General features: G+C 46.3%; 1 protein-coding gene across 5 annotated transcripts in view; it reads left to right on the top strand.

Annotated features, from left to right (window-relative positions):
* Positions 1–13750, top strand: part of NEO1 (neogenin 1) — a 171594-nt gene that overhangs the window by 116331 nt on the left and 41513 nt on the right. For 3 of the 5 annotated variants that reach the window (XM_041418778.1, XM_041418777.1, XM_041418776.1), the window contains exon 8: positions 13221–13440. In XM_041418778.1, the coding sequence (XP_041274712.1) occupies positions 13221–13440 (220 nt within the window). The remainder of the gene's footprint in view (positions 1–13220; positions 13441–13750) is intronic. The other 2 variants (XM_041418780.1, XM_041418779.1) reach the window with 1 other exon arrangement.

The following is a 13750-nucleotide window of genomic DNA, read 5'->3' as shown; positions in this document are numbered from 1 at the left end:
TGGAGTTTCCAGAGTAGGCTGGAATTCATTGCCTGTGTCTGGCTGGCAAGTGGAGCTGAGAATTCCAGCCTTCAGCTCCAGGCAGGAGGCTTTGGCTTGTTTGGGATATTTTTTGCAGGTTTCTATAGGTGACTGTGTTAACAAGAGGCAGACCATTTGGTCCTCAAGGACCAAAGCACAGTAATGGTTTGCTCCACAGGGCAGGGGTTGAGTGCGTGTGTCCAGGAGACCAGAAGGGATAAAGAAGGAGCTGCCAACTGGGCTCCAACACAAAGTGAAAGCCCAGGGAATCTGGAATCAAAGGCAGAAAATTGCCTGGAAGTGTAGGGATGTAGGAAAGACAAAGCTCAGCTGGAGCTGGAACCTTTTCAGGGAAGGTTATGGAGCAAATCCCCCTGGTGGCCATGTTGTGGGTACAATGTGGGTGATGATTGGGAACATCAGCATGGATCTGCCAAAGACAAACTGCCCAGCTGCTCCCGTGGCCTTCTGAGATGAAATGGACAACCAAACTGTGCCTGTGGTGGAGAGGAGAGAAGCAGATTTTGTTTGCTTTGCCTTTAGCCAGGCCTTTGGTGCTGTCTCCGAGGGTATCCCTGAAGCTAAACTGGGGGAATCCAGACTGGATGATGGGATGTGTGGAGAACCATGGAAACTGGGAGCATGTGATGTACTGGATGGGCTGAGTTTGATTCATCCTGGACCCCCTGTTGCTGCTCAGGCAGGGATGGGGACACAGGGCAGGTGGTGGGGACAGGGAAAAGCTGCAAGCAAAGGAATTTCTGATCAGAGAAAGCAGCTTCACAGGGAGGGAGCTGCAGTCCAACAGGCTGCCCAGGGAGGGCTGGGAATCTCTGCTCTTGGGAGATACTCAGGGCACACCTGGACAAGGCCCTGAGCAGCCTGGTTGAAGGTGACCCTGTGAGGCTGGGGTTCAGGGGAGCCCCCAGACCTGTTCTGTGGTCCTGACACTCTGTGAGGCTGGGGTGGGGATGGACCCTCTTGCTGTTGGTGCTCTACATGGAATGGTCAGATCTGACAATTCCATGGGTTGTGTTTCCTGCTGATCTCCCCGGGAGAAGCACCAGTGTTGGTGTTGATGGCAGTCTGACATCACAAACCTTGTTTGGGTAAAGTCTGACACCACTGCATGATCTCAGTGCCTCTGCTCAGTCACATTCTATCGATCCTAACTTGGAGGGAGTTTTAAAGCCATCATTATTGCCCTAAATCAGTGCTTTATTTAAGCAATTGAGTTCTGTCCAGGCCTGTAGCTGCATAAACAATCCCATTTAGTGTTGGTACCTCTCTGCCAGGCTTTGGCCATGAGCTGTGTGCAAGCTTGGGGCACTGAAAGGAGCTGGGTGGGCTGGGGGCTTCTCTGAGCTCCTCAAAGGTGGAGAACATCAGGAATCTGATCCAAGCTTCCTAAAGGCAGCACATTTCAGTTAAGATTGTGCTGAAAATCTGTTATTTCTGCACTGCAGATGGTACTGGACTGTTTGAAGTCACTTCAGGCTGACTTGGAGATTCCCATTCCTCACACAGAGGCCATTTCAGCTCCCCTGACCTGATTAAAAAGATTCCCAGCTATAGCTGGATTTTAAAAGCAATGTCAAAAGCCTTATTTCAGTCAGGATAGATGAAATACTCTGTGTTTTCCATAACTGTAAGCTTCATTATGCTGTTTTAGGAGGCAAATAGAAGTTCTTGTTGACAAGTTTTGGCTCCTACTGAAAGAAATGCAAAAGTTGGCACTAACAGGCCAACTGTGCTCTGCTTTGAAAAACTCAGATACACATTTGGGTATTTGCCATGTGTAAAAAATCCCATAAATAGGCCTTGACTGGTTCAAGCCCTGAGGCAGACTCCTCTCATGTCACCTCAGAACCTATTTTGGATGATTTCACAGATATCCAATGTACCTTCTCAGGCTCTCTCTCTTATAGAGGTGATGCTTTAGAGTATTTTTTAAGTTACATGTTGTGAATGAAAACATTCTCAGTCCATGGAATTCTGTGGAGTTTTTGGAGACTACAAAGTACTTGAAAAACCTGCAGGGTTGTTGTGAATGAAATGCCAGAGCAAGATAAAAATATATTGTTCTTATTCAAAGAGCAATAAAGGAGGACTCTGGGTGTTCCTCTGCAGGATCTCCTGTGTCTTCTCTCAGACAGAAACGTTCTCATGTTCTTTCTGCCTTGTCCAATTTTAATGAAGGAAAATGGGAAGAGGTCCCTGTGATTTCCAGGAGTGGCTTTCAGGAGTCTCAGCAGCCACCAGCAAAGAAATAGATGAAAATTGAGCAGGAAGGCTGCAAAGCCTTGCAGACCAAAATTCACATTTTCTGCCAAGAGGAAAAAGTACTGAAAGGAATGAAGTGTGGATTTTGGGGCAGTGGGAGGTGGTGATGGACCTGGGGTGGAACTGGATGTTCAAGCAGCACAAAGCAGCCCATGGTTCTGGGAGGGCAGGTCTGGGCTGAGGGCACCTGGCTCTGCTGCACTGGGGACATGGGGAAGAACCTCTGCTCTGGTGGAGTGGGAAGATGTGAAAGTCATAATGGAAAATCCAGTGGGTTGAACATCATCAGAGCCAGGAGTACAGGGGAGCTTCCTCCCTGCTTCTGCCTGTTTGATCTCCACATATCCCTGAGGGTTTCCACTCACAGGATTAAAGTTTGTCCCCAACAAGCTTTAAAAGCAGCAAATGTCAAATTCCAAGCTGCACGTGGGGAACGTTTAAGAACTCCTGGCAGTGCTGGGACTCCCCAGAGCCGAGAGCGTTCCTGAAGTCCCTGCCTTCATCCCAGCCCTCCAGCATCAGATGGATGGTGCAGGAACAGCTTGGAAGCCTCATTTGGAGAGCTGTGCTTCAGGAACATAAACAGCATCTGAAATCACAAACTGACTTCAAACACTCACAGCCAAAGCCAAACTCAGAGAATGTTTGTACCGGTTGTGTACACTCCAGTGCTAATTTTCTGTAAACACAGCAGTGTGTGCTCCTCTTTAGTGCTGAAAGAGTGGGGGTTTTGGGTTTAATTTTGATTTTAATTTACATTACTTAGCTATTATTCCTCAGGGAAAGGCAGCATTTGTGTTTCTCGTGGCTGCATATCTGTTCAAAATGGCCTGGGAGCTGTTTGAATTCAGTCAGTTCCATTTCTTGTCTCAATTCCTGCTTAATAAATGATCTTTATTTATTCCCTCTTTATGGGCCCTGCTAATATATAGTCTTATTGAGAAGCAGAACTGATTAAACCACCCTAGATCCCAAACTTCTTGAATGTTTAACTTGATGAAACGGGAGCTAAGCAGTTCTCAGTAGCCTATTCATGTTTAAAGCTGGCACAGGCTTTGAATAAATTGCTCTAATTTAGATTAAATTAGGAATAGATTAATGTTTGCTAGTGTGCTGTGAATTGCAGGGAGGCAGAACAGCATTTATATTGTGCTTATTAGTTTTCATTTCTTGTTTTATGGCTGTATTTACAGTTGGCTTGGCAGAGAAGTGGGAACCTCCTGATGGAATTCACACAGGGTTGGGTGCCCCGACTTCAGTCTGGGCCCACAAATAAAGGGTTGTGGGGTTGCTGCTTGTGCTTGGAAACACTGGCACCTTGAATTTTGGTTTTCACTAGGGGACTTGATGGCTAGAAGGAGCTTGAAGAAATTCCATGTCATGTTGGAAAAGGAGTGATAGGTAAGAAATGTTCAGTGGAGGCAGAGCAAGGGCCTGTAGGAACAAAAAACTTGGCTGTTTTATGAGAAATACACAACACACATTAATAGCAGTGTGCTGTCCTCCACCTGTATTATTCCATATTTATTGTCCCACTGCAGAAGTGCAGTGAGGTAGGATGTGTATGGAAGGCTCTGAGTCAATTTTGTCACTTCTGGCTAATCCTGAATTCCTGAGGGAGTTTCTCAGTCCCATAAAAGTCTCTTGGCCACCAGAAAGGCTGATTATTAACACCAAATACACCTCCCTCAACAGCACTGAAATCCACCCATTCCAGTTATGTTTATCCTCATATTTTACATATTCCTGGCAGCTTGGCTGGGTGATGTCATGTCAGGAGTGCTTTTTCCTGGGAACAAAGCAGTGCTGATTGCTCCTCTGCCTGCCCCTGGCTCCTGCTTAGAGAGGAAAATACAAATAATCAGGAGTGGATCACGAGGGCTGTTGTTTTGAGTGGCTTTACTTTTTCCATCCCTGGATGAGTGGAAGGGCAGGATTAGCTGTTGCTTGATATCCGTCATGACTACCAAAGGCATTTCCTCTGCCTTTATTCCTCATATCCAGGCTCTGAAGATTGACAGAAACACCTTTAATTTGTAACTGATCCCAGGCTCGTGTTGGAAAGGGAAAGATCAGATTTTGTCAGTCTCACACCAGCAGGGAGAACAAACATGGGCTTGGTCTTAATTGGTTGCTTATATTTCAGAGTTGCTAAATTATACAGGAAGAGCAGGGACAGCAGAATGCCATTTGGAGAGAAGGGACAGGATTGGTTTTCACTTGGGCTGAGAGGGTGACAGGACTCATGCTGATGAAGATCTGGAGCTGGGAGAAGCCCCTGGTCCTTATTGACAGGATAACCTGCATGGGCTCATGGGGTTCATTCCATAAGGAAATGCCATCAATCCAACAAAGAAATGTAATTTTTAATAATGTGTGTTCAGTATTGAGGCCAGCTGTAAGATGTCACTGTTCTCACTGGAATAGAAGAGCTTGGAGTGAGGGATTCTTGTTTCCCTGGTTGTTTCCCCTTCTCCTATCATCTCTCTTCTCCCCAAAAAGAAACTCATGATTGTGGATCCAGAGTCTTTAAAGGACAGATGGATTCTGTGTGGTTTTCCTGGTCACACATCAGCACTGGAGGTGTTGAAGGAAAAGAAAGAGGGAGAAAAGTCATGCCTGGATCCAGGTCACAGCTGACTGGGGATGGACATTCCACACTGGCCCTTCTTCAACCCCAGTTTACATTTATAAACTGCTTTAAAAATTTTTTTCTTGGGCATTTTTAACAGTGGTCAGTGACCACAGCAGATCCACACTGAAATGTTGCACCTCTTGCTGTAAAGCCAGCATGTACTTCTGGAGAATAACCTTCAATCCTTGTGTGTGGGAAGTGCACCCCAAATTCCCAAGCCTCTGTGCTGGGAAAAGCAGTTGTATTCTAAAAATACTCACAGGGTTCACTTTTTCTGTTAGAATTAGAAATATGAGGAAGCAAGTGAACAATACAGGTTTAAAAATAGAAGAAAAGTCTTAAGAGTTTATAAGATTACCAAATATCTCAGTACTGCTCTGGTTCTATAAAAATGGGTGGGTGTGAGGTGGGCAGCAAGGAGCTGTGGCCTTTAGCAGAGAAATTCAGTGGAATTTAATAAAATATCCAGTACCACACCTAACAGTGCTGCTCTTTAGGTGATTATAGACTAAAAGAGGAAAGGGAGGTTTGAGAGGATCTTCTCTCTCTTCGAAAATATTAATTGTGTAGCTATAAACCTAAATGGAAGGAAAATAGTGTGGTAGATGTGTATAAGAAACAAGTAGTTAAATAAGCCATTAATAATTAGTTTAAATGAGTTTTTTAAAGAGCTTGGAGAAATAAGGACAATTCTGACAGCCAGCAGCTTGTTCAGCCTCATTTGCTGCAGCTCCAGTTTGGCAGAGCTGGTGCTGCCAAGTTGTTCCAAGTGGCAGCAGCTCCCAAACAGAAGCAGAAGATGTCCCACTTCCAAGGTGCTTTTTGGAGAGAAGCCATGCAGGGTAACACTGAGCCCCTGTGTCCCTGCAGTGTCCCAGACAGGGATGGGGTGGCTTGTCCAGAGGCACTTGGATGAGCATGGCAGTCTCTTAGAGGAAATATTGCAGATGAGAGTCAGGGTTATCAGTGATCTGGGAGCAGCAGCAGGATTTGTGTTTGCTGGGTTCCTTTCACTGCAGGCTCTTACTGTGTGTTCCTTTGAAAATCCATCCTGAAATAGTCATGGCATGGTCATGGAATCCCAGGGTGGTTTGGGCTGGAGGAACCTTAAAGCCTGTCCTGTGCACCCCTGCCATGGCAGGGACACCTTCCACCATCCCAGGCTGCTCCAAGCCCCATCCAGCCTGGCCTTTGTACTGCCAGGGGTGTTCTGGTCCTGCTCTGCCAGCACAACAGTGATTCCTGCCCTGCCTGCAGGATTAGGGGGGATTGTTGGGATTATTGGGGATTATTTGGATTATTGCAGCATTCCCAGAGCTCCCAGCACTGTGTGACCCCCTTCCCTTGGGAGTGCCAGCTGAGCATCCCTGTGGGAAGGGAAGGGAAGGGCCCAAGGGCACAGAGGAGTTCTTGACAGGGCCCAGGGCAACTTCAGAGGCATCTGGAGCTCTTCAGGTGTGCCATGGCTGTGCAGAGCTGAATCCTTTGCACAGGACACGGGGTTTTGTTTGTCACTGCTCCTCGGGGCTGTGCTTGAACAGAGCTCCGTTATTTGAGAATAAAGTCACAGCCCTGCTGCCATTATTAAAGTCAGAGTGCAGAACACTCTTGCAGGCTCTGCTGCTCTCAAGAGGTGTTTTTAAGGTCTTCTGAGGAGTTCCACCGATGAATATTCACAGTAAGAGGAAACTCTGGCCAGGGTTTTTTGGGGGCACTTCCAGGCAGATTTTCTGCCTCGGGTTCTATATGTGGGTTTTGGTTTGGATTTTTGATTTTTTTTCTTAAGGAGTAGTTGTTAAAAAAAAAATTTAATTATTTAAATAATTGAATCTTCACTACTGAATTTGAAGGTCATACCCATCATTTTGCAATATGTTTTATAGTTTGAATTTCTTTCCAGTGACACAATGTGTTTCAAAGCAGTTTTAAACTCCTTGGGGACAGGTGAGGTGTGTTTGGCTCATTTCCCTTTTTTTAATAACCTGAGTCTCATGACTGAAATCCCTGCAGGGCTTTTTTCCCTTTCCATCCTCCCCTGGAGCTGTGGGATGTGGTTGGAGCCAGGGGGTTCCTGCTCCTTTTCCCTGGAATGCGTCAGCGGGGCCGTCACGCCTTTTTAAGGGTTGTTTTATGAGACAGGAAAAAATCAAATTGTTTCCTCTACACCAAAGCATTTCATGGTGAAACGGGAATGGGAGGAGGGCTCGTTATCAGGAGGGGTTTTATGACTTCCTTTAAACCACAGGCTCCCAGTCAGAATGTGTTTATCACTATTTTTATATATCCCAGTTTATTGAGCACCCAGCAGTGCCCGTTCACAATGTGAAACAGAACCAAATAAATGCCCTAAAAATCAGAATCACTGAGTGGCAGTTAGACACTTGCTTGTTCTGGATTTTTGGGGAATTTTTTGCACTCAATTTGTGCATTGAGTGAAGAGTAAATAACAGCTCTTGCTCCCAGTAGTGATGTAAATTAATCTAAGGCAATTAAAAATTTAAAATAAGGTTTTTTCCTGCTCTGAGCTAAACTTGTCGACATAGAGGAATAAATAAGCAAGAATCTCCATTTCATTTATGAGGAAAATTAGGGATATTGGTAGGGGAGCGTCTGTTCCTCAGCGTGGGGGTTGAATTTGGGGTTTTAAGTGTGTGAGGGACAACATTTATTCCAAGTGTTGAGTGGGGTTCTTGCTCTCAGACCTGTGCCTGGAGCGAGGTGATCCAGGGAAATGCTTGTGTGGGTCATCCCTGGACCCCTTTGCTCCTTGGTTTCTGCAGGTGTCATTCCAAAGGATGCCCTGCTCGGTGGCTCTGTGTCCAGCTGTGCTTCCCTCCAGGTGTTGGTCATACACTGTCCTGTTTGTCTTCCTGACACATTTCCAAAATCACACATTCCAAATTCCACACAGCTCCAAATTTCTAAAATTTGAGTCCACAAAGTTCTGCAGTTTAAATTAGCTCATGGAGAGTAATTAAATCTACAAAATCCCAAATTGGAGGGCATTTTCTTTAAACAGATGTGGATCTGTGTCTTGCAGCAGAGGGATACAGGTGATGGTGGCTGTCTTTGGAAATCCAGGAGATTCAGGACATTTCTGTTCATTCTATAAAGCAGAAATTACTTTCCACCCTCTTCTTTCCACATCTGTTCAGTCTCTGTTCCAGCTTTGCACAAAAGCATCATTTTGTGGAGGGAGTCCCAGAGATTTCTTTAAATGAGTTTTCCCAAGGGGAGAAGTTAATTCCATTATTACACTGATCTGGTGAGACCAACTTCAGCACTTGGGCTGTTTGTCTGAGAGAAATTACTTGGGCCAGGTGGCGTGGCTTTGTTTGAGTGTGGGATCTCTCAGGGAACAGCTGGCAATAGCCAGGTGATCCCTTCTGTTGGACATTTATGTTTTAAGCATTTGAACAAGGACAACAGTTGGATACAAGCAAAAACATAGAATAAAATAGAGAAAGCAAAATTTTGAAGGGTGGTGTGTAGTGTGAACTTACTAATTTTGTTATTTCTTGCTCATTATTGCACTGCACCAAGTTCTGCTGTTATTTTTTAATATGATGAACATAATGAAATCAGTGGGATTTGACTGTGGCTCTTTGCAGCGTCACAGCTGCTTAATCCTGACCTGAGCTGAATCCTTCCATGGGAACACCATGAACCAAAGTTCAAATGTAGGAGAACAGTGCAGTAGGTAAAAGAAAAAGTTTCAAAGTCTTTATTACCTTTCTGGAACCAGTTAAATAGATTTATGGGAGAAATATTATTTATTGAGTACACAGTTTTGTATGAATACCTCAAGTCAAAATTAAACATTTGGTGCCTCTTAGGAATTGTTTCTTAGGGAATACAGTTAAAATATTAGGGGTGTTGAGATCTGAATGTCCTAGGTAATTTTTTTTTTTTTTTCAAAAAAGGTCTGTTGGCAAAATAGTTATTTGCTATTTTTAGTTATAGTAGATCTTTGTTGCTGAAATCATGTCTCAAATCTGTTTCAAATCTCTAAAATCCACCCTGAAGTCCTTCCAAGGAGGACTTTCTCTTCTTCTTCTCTATGTATTGACTGGTGTCCCTGTTCCTTGTTGTCCCCATGAATGATTCCACTGGGAAAGTCCTTCTCATGCTGGATCCATCTCCTCCCTTGGAGGGTTCATTGGTTCATGGACCTTCCCAGCCCATTCCTGCTCCTCACCCCCTGCCTTCCCCTCAGGGAGCCCGGGATCTGCATGTGGCTGGGCTGGCCCTGGCCTGGGGGATGCACTCAGCTCCCTGTTGGGTGTTTGGGGTGAGAGCTGCTCCAGAGCTCCCTGGGGTGCAGGCACTGGGTCCAGGAACACCTGCATCACCCCCTGGTGCCTCTCCTGCTTCTGGAATCCCAGCATTCTCCTCGGGGAGGTGCTGCAACAAGGACTTGCAAACACTTGGATGTGGCCAAAACAGCCTAAACCTGACCTTTAAGCAGTTCTTCAGGCGCTTGTGGCTCTGAATCCCTGCATTTCCACAGCCCTTAGAGGCAGGTGGTGGCACTGCCAGGTGGGCACCCAGGGGATTGGAGTGTCCCCAGTGGTTCAGATAAGGCCGGAGCAGATAACATTCCTGTTCCCCCTTTGTGTTGGAGCTGATGGCATCACTGGAATGTTGTTGCCAAACAGGAAGAAGCCTGGATATGCCAATAGGGGGAAGGCAGGAAAAGGGAAATCTGAACACAGCATGGAAAGTATTTCCAGTGATCTCATAACAGCCAGAGGGTTCAGTGAGTGGTTTTCAGGTGTGGCTGGCTTGTTTAGAAAAGATCTCCTGGGCCCCCTGGGTGGTGGCCCTGGAGCTCTCTGGCCATGCTCCCTCTCTTTGTTACCCATGGTTTTCCTACAAGATGAAAAGGTGGGGTCACACCAGTGGACCCCATGGACACCTTCACCTCTTGGATGTCACCAGCCCAGTGCTGGGGCACTTCAGACCTTGCCACTGACTGATTTGAGTCCAAATCCTTGTGGGTATTTGCACACGCTGCAAAGTATTTTGATAAAGTAGTTGTAGTATTTGATGTCTGCTCAGAAGGAGCCCTGGGAAGGGCAGCTTGATAGAAGGGCTTGAGGATCAGCAGCTGGAATGTCCTCTCACCCTGCATCCCTGGGATTCCTCTGGGGCTGCCTTGGCTGGCACTGCTGCTGTCACACCTCAGCAGCACAAACAGATTCCTGTGTCTTGGAATGCTGTGGGATGTGGGGAAAGCCATTTCCATAGGGAAAATCATTTCTAGGGCTAAGTTAAAAAATTCTGCTTCTGATGTGGCTGGGAATTGCTGCCTGCCCTGCAGTGGCCAGGATGCAGGGGTGCAACTCTGCTGCCTGGAGTTGTGTAGGAGTTCCAGCATCCCTCTGGTTCCAGTTCCTCCACAGTAGGAGATAAATTGTGGTGCAAAGCACAAGTCACTTGCTGAATGTGCTTTCAAAAAATGAGATTCATGAAAACTGTGTAAGAATAACTGCAGAGAACAGTCCAGAGTTGGACTTACTGTTTAAGAAGTGATGGAGATGTTAGAAAGAAGAGACTTGAGTTGCTTCTTCCACAGTGCTGAAAGCTGGAAGGGACAAAGCCATTCCCTGATTGGTGTTAGAGGTAATTTGGGTGTAATTGCTCATTAACACAGCTCTGACTGCTGAGCTCTGCTCACCAGGCTGGGGATGAAGCCTCTGTAACAGCGCTTGTGGCAATTGTAGGAAACAGGAAAAAAGGAAGGAAATCCCTTCATCTTTGGGGTACCTCCCCCAGCTCCTGGCAGCCCCAGAAGTGTTTAAGTGCAGTGTTTGGGGCCCTGCTCACCTCACCTGGAGGGTTTCAGGTCATGCTGCTCTCTCTGGGTCACAGCTCATTTTTCAGGCATCCTTAGGGTTTTGTTGTCTGTGAGCGTTCTCCTGCAGTGCTGTGGGGAGGAACATTCCTGCTCTGAGCCTTGCACAGGATGGAACTTGGTGTCTGTTCTCTGGGAACTCCTGGCAGCCCTCCCAGACCCCTCAGCTCTGTGTGCACATCACTTCCCAAAAATTGGATCCATTTCATGATATGGGAAGAAAAACACAAATATGTGGGGATGGGGTTTAGATGAAGCAGATGAATTTAAAAAATGTTCCACTTCGACTCAACTGAATGAATTTTAATGATAGGTAAGGGGTGGATTTTGCATCAAAACCATGTAATTTGAAGCAGATCACCTGACAGTATTGCCAAGACAGGTAAGAGAAAGCCAAATATGAGTGTTTGGAATTTGAAATCAAGTAGGACAGTGGGAAAAGTGCTGAAAGCAATGGGCACCAGGCAGTTCCATCCCTTGTTCCCACTGAGGAAGGAGTTGGTCAGGTGCAGTGAGAAGGTCTCCAGTCCAAGGGAGCTCATGGTAAGGGCTGGGATTTAAACACAGGAAAAGCCTGGTGTGATATTGGATCAGCATTGGAATGTCATTCAGGAGCAGGGAGATGGTTTGGGAAGATCCCCTGGCCCTTCAGTGTTCTCCTGTGTGATCTGCAGCAGCAAGGGACTCCCTGGGGAGTGGGCCCCTGCTGAGGCCAGAAGAGCTGAAAGTGGTGCATTTCTGCAAGAAATCCAATTATAGGACATTAAAAAAGGGGGGGTTAGATAAAAATAGATTTTGCAATGAATGTGAAATTAACAGTGTCATGTATTGATCAGGAGGGGCTGCTGGAGAGCACTTAATTGGGATCTTTAGCTATTAGAGTGTGGAAGGGATAATTAAGGAGATACCCTGGAGTATGTGTCTCCAGATCTGTATTTGGAATACCAAAATATCCTGGCTCTGGGATCTGTCTCCCAGTTCTGCCCACAGACTGGTGCTACATTGTACAAACCTGATAAAACCCATGGCTGCTTCTTAGGTGTCTGTCAGGACCTGCCCAAGAAACAGAACAGAAAAAATGAGAGTTCTGCCAATTGAGGAACTCCCAAACTGATACTTGGGTAGGGAAGGGGCTTTGACATTTTAAAATCAGGTTGTTGCTGATGGAGACTCCTCAGTGTTTTTCCCTGAAGGTTTGGTCATTCAGACAACATTTTCTCCTTTAGTCAGGTTTTCTAGGAGGTTTTCTCATTGTGTATCAGAACACAAATCCACATGTTCTGGTGGAGATGCTACAGCTCAACAAGCTCTTCTAGTCCTGAATTTCTTTCTGGGGGAAAGCAGCAATTTTAGTTAGTTTCCATAATTAATGAAAAAATAAATGTAGTTGGCAGTATGGATTCCCATGTGGAAAATGTCATCAGGTGGCTTAAGCTTGGTAAATAGTTCAGAATGCAGAAAAATTCCCTGTATCCTGAGCTTTGGGGGTTTGTTACTAATTGTGCAGCTTGGAATACTCTGTGGTAATTGGGGTCCAGCTGCTCAGAATCTCACTGTTACATTTACTGGCTGGATTGCTTTAATAGGATTTGGAGAGAGAGTAGCTCTTCCTATGGTTCAGCTTGTGCTGTTAAATCACCAACCTTTTAATGCAATAATCCCTGGATTTATCCTGCCTTGGAGTAGCAACACACAAAGACATGACTGAGGCTAAAAGTTTGGAGAGTGTGGATATAATCCAGAGCAACAGTTATTTATGTTTGTTAGAGTCACTGTAAAATGATGAAATGGGGGTTGTGGGACGGAGGAAGATGGCAGGAAAACAGTGGGAAAAGGGCTGTAACTCCAGTGCCATGGGCAGTAGCAGAGCCCAACCAGGTCAGGACTGCAGGGTTTGGCTGGATGAGTTTGCACTGAAAGGAATTCTGTGTATTCATCTGTCATTTTGTTATGATTGAGAGTCGTTTAAGTGAACTGTGCATGTTAATGAGCTACAGTAGGAAGTGGGGTCTGGGTGTGCATTTGAGTAATTAACAGAGTTGGGGTTTGGCTGTCACACACATGGCATTACACATGCTCCCAAAGCAATGACACTGTGGTTTGCTGCTGGTATCCTCTCCTGAGGTCGATTTTTTCCCCCAGTTCCACCCTTCCCTCCCCTGCCACTTCCATTACAGTGGAGATTTGGTCTGCTTGCCTGACAGTGCCGTGTCCTGTACTCCCCATAGTGGTCAGTAGTTACCTCTGCCTGCATGTCAGCCTTCAGTTTAATGGCCTTTTTTGTGTGTTCATTTTCTTCTGTTTCCCATCGTGGTTTTGTTTATTTCTTTTACGTTTTTTTTTTCTTCTGTTCTCTTTTTTTTTTTTTTTTTAAACCGTGGTGATGTTTGCCCTTCATATTCCCCAATGTTTGCACATGCCAAGATGTTGCCATCCCAACATTACCTCCCACTTCACTGACCAGTGCCACTAATGACCATCTAGCACCAGCCACAGCGGGACCCCTGCCCTCCGCCCCGCGGGACGTCGTGGCCACCCTCGTGTCCACTCGCTTCATCCGGCTCACGTGGCGGCCGCCGGCCTCGGACCCGCAGGGAGACAACCTCACCTACTCCATCTTCTACACCAAGGAGGGCATCAACAGGTAAACTCCTGGGCCAGGGGCTCTGCTGGGCTTGGCTGACACGGCCTGAGGTGGAGGGGTTGTGTTCCCCTGCCTCCTTCCCGACCCTCCTGGAGGGAGGAGCTGCACAGGCAGTGGAGCAGTTGCACACTCCTGGAGGAGCTGCACAGGCAGCGGAGCAGTTTCACACTCCTGGAGGAGTTGCACAGGCAGTTTAGGAGTTGCACACTCCTGGAGGAGCTGCACAGGCAGTGGAGGAGTTGCACACTCCTGGAGGAGCTGCACAGGCAGTGGAGGAGTTGCACACTCCTGGAGGAGTTGCACAGGCAGT

Source organism: Onychostruthus taczanowskii, unplaced genomic scaffold (genome assembly GCF_017590055.1).
Source record: "Onychostruthus taczanowskii isolate IOZ18803 unplaced genomic scaffold, ASM1759005v1 scaffold6, whole genome shotgun sequence".
Classification (NCBI taxonomy): domain Eukaryota; kingdom Metazoa; phylum Chordata; class Aves; order Passeriformes; family Passeridae; genus Onychostruthus; species Onychostruthus taczanowskii.
This window is presented reverse-complemented; position numbering and strand designations above follow the sequence as displayed.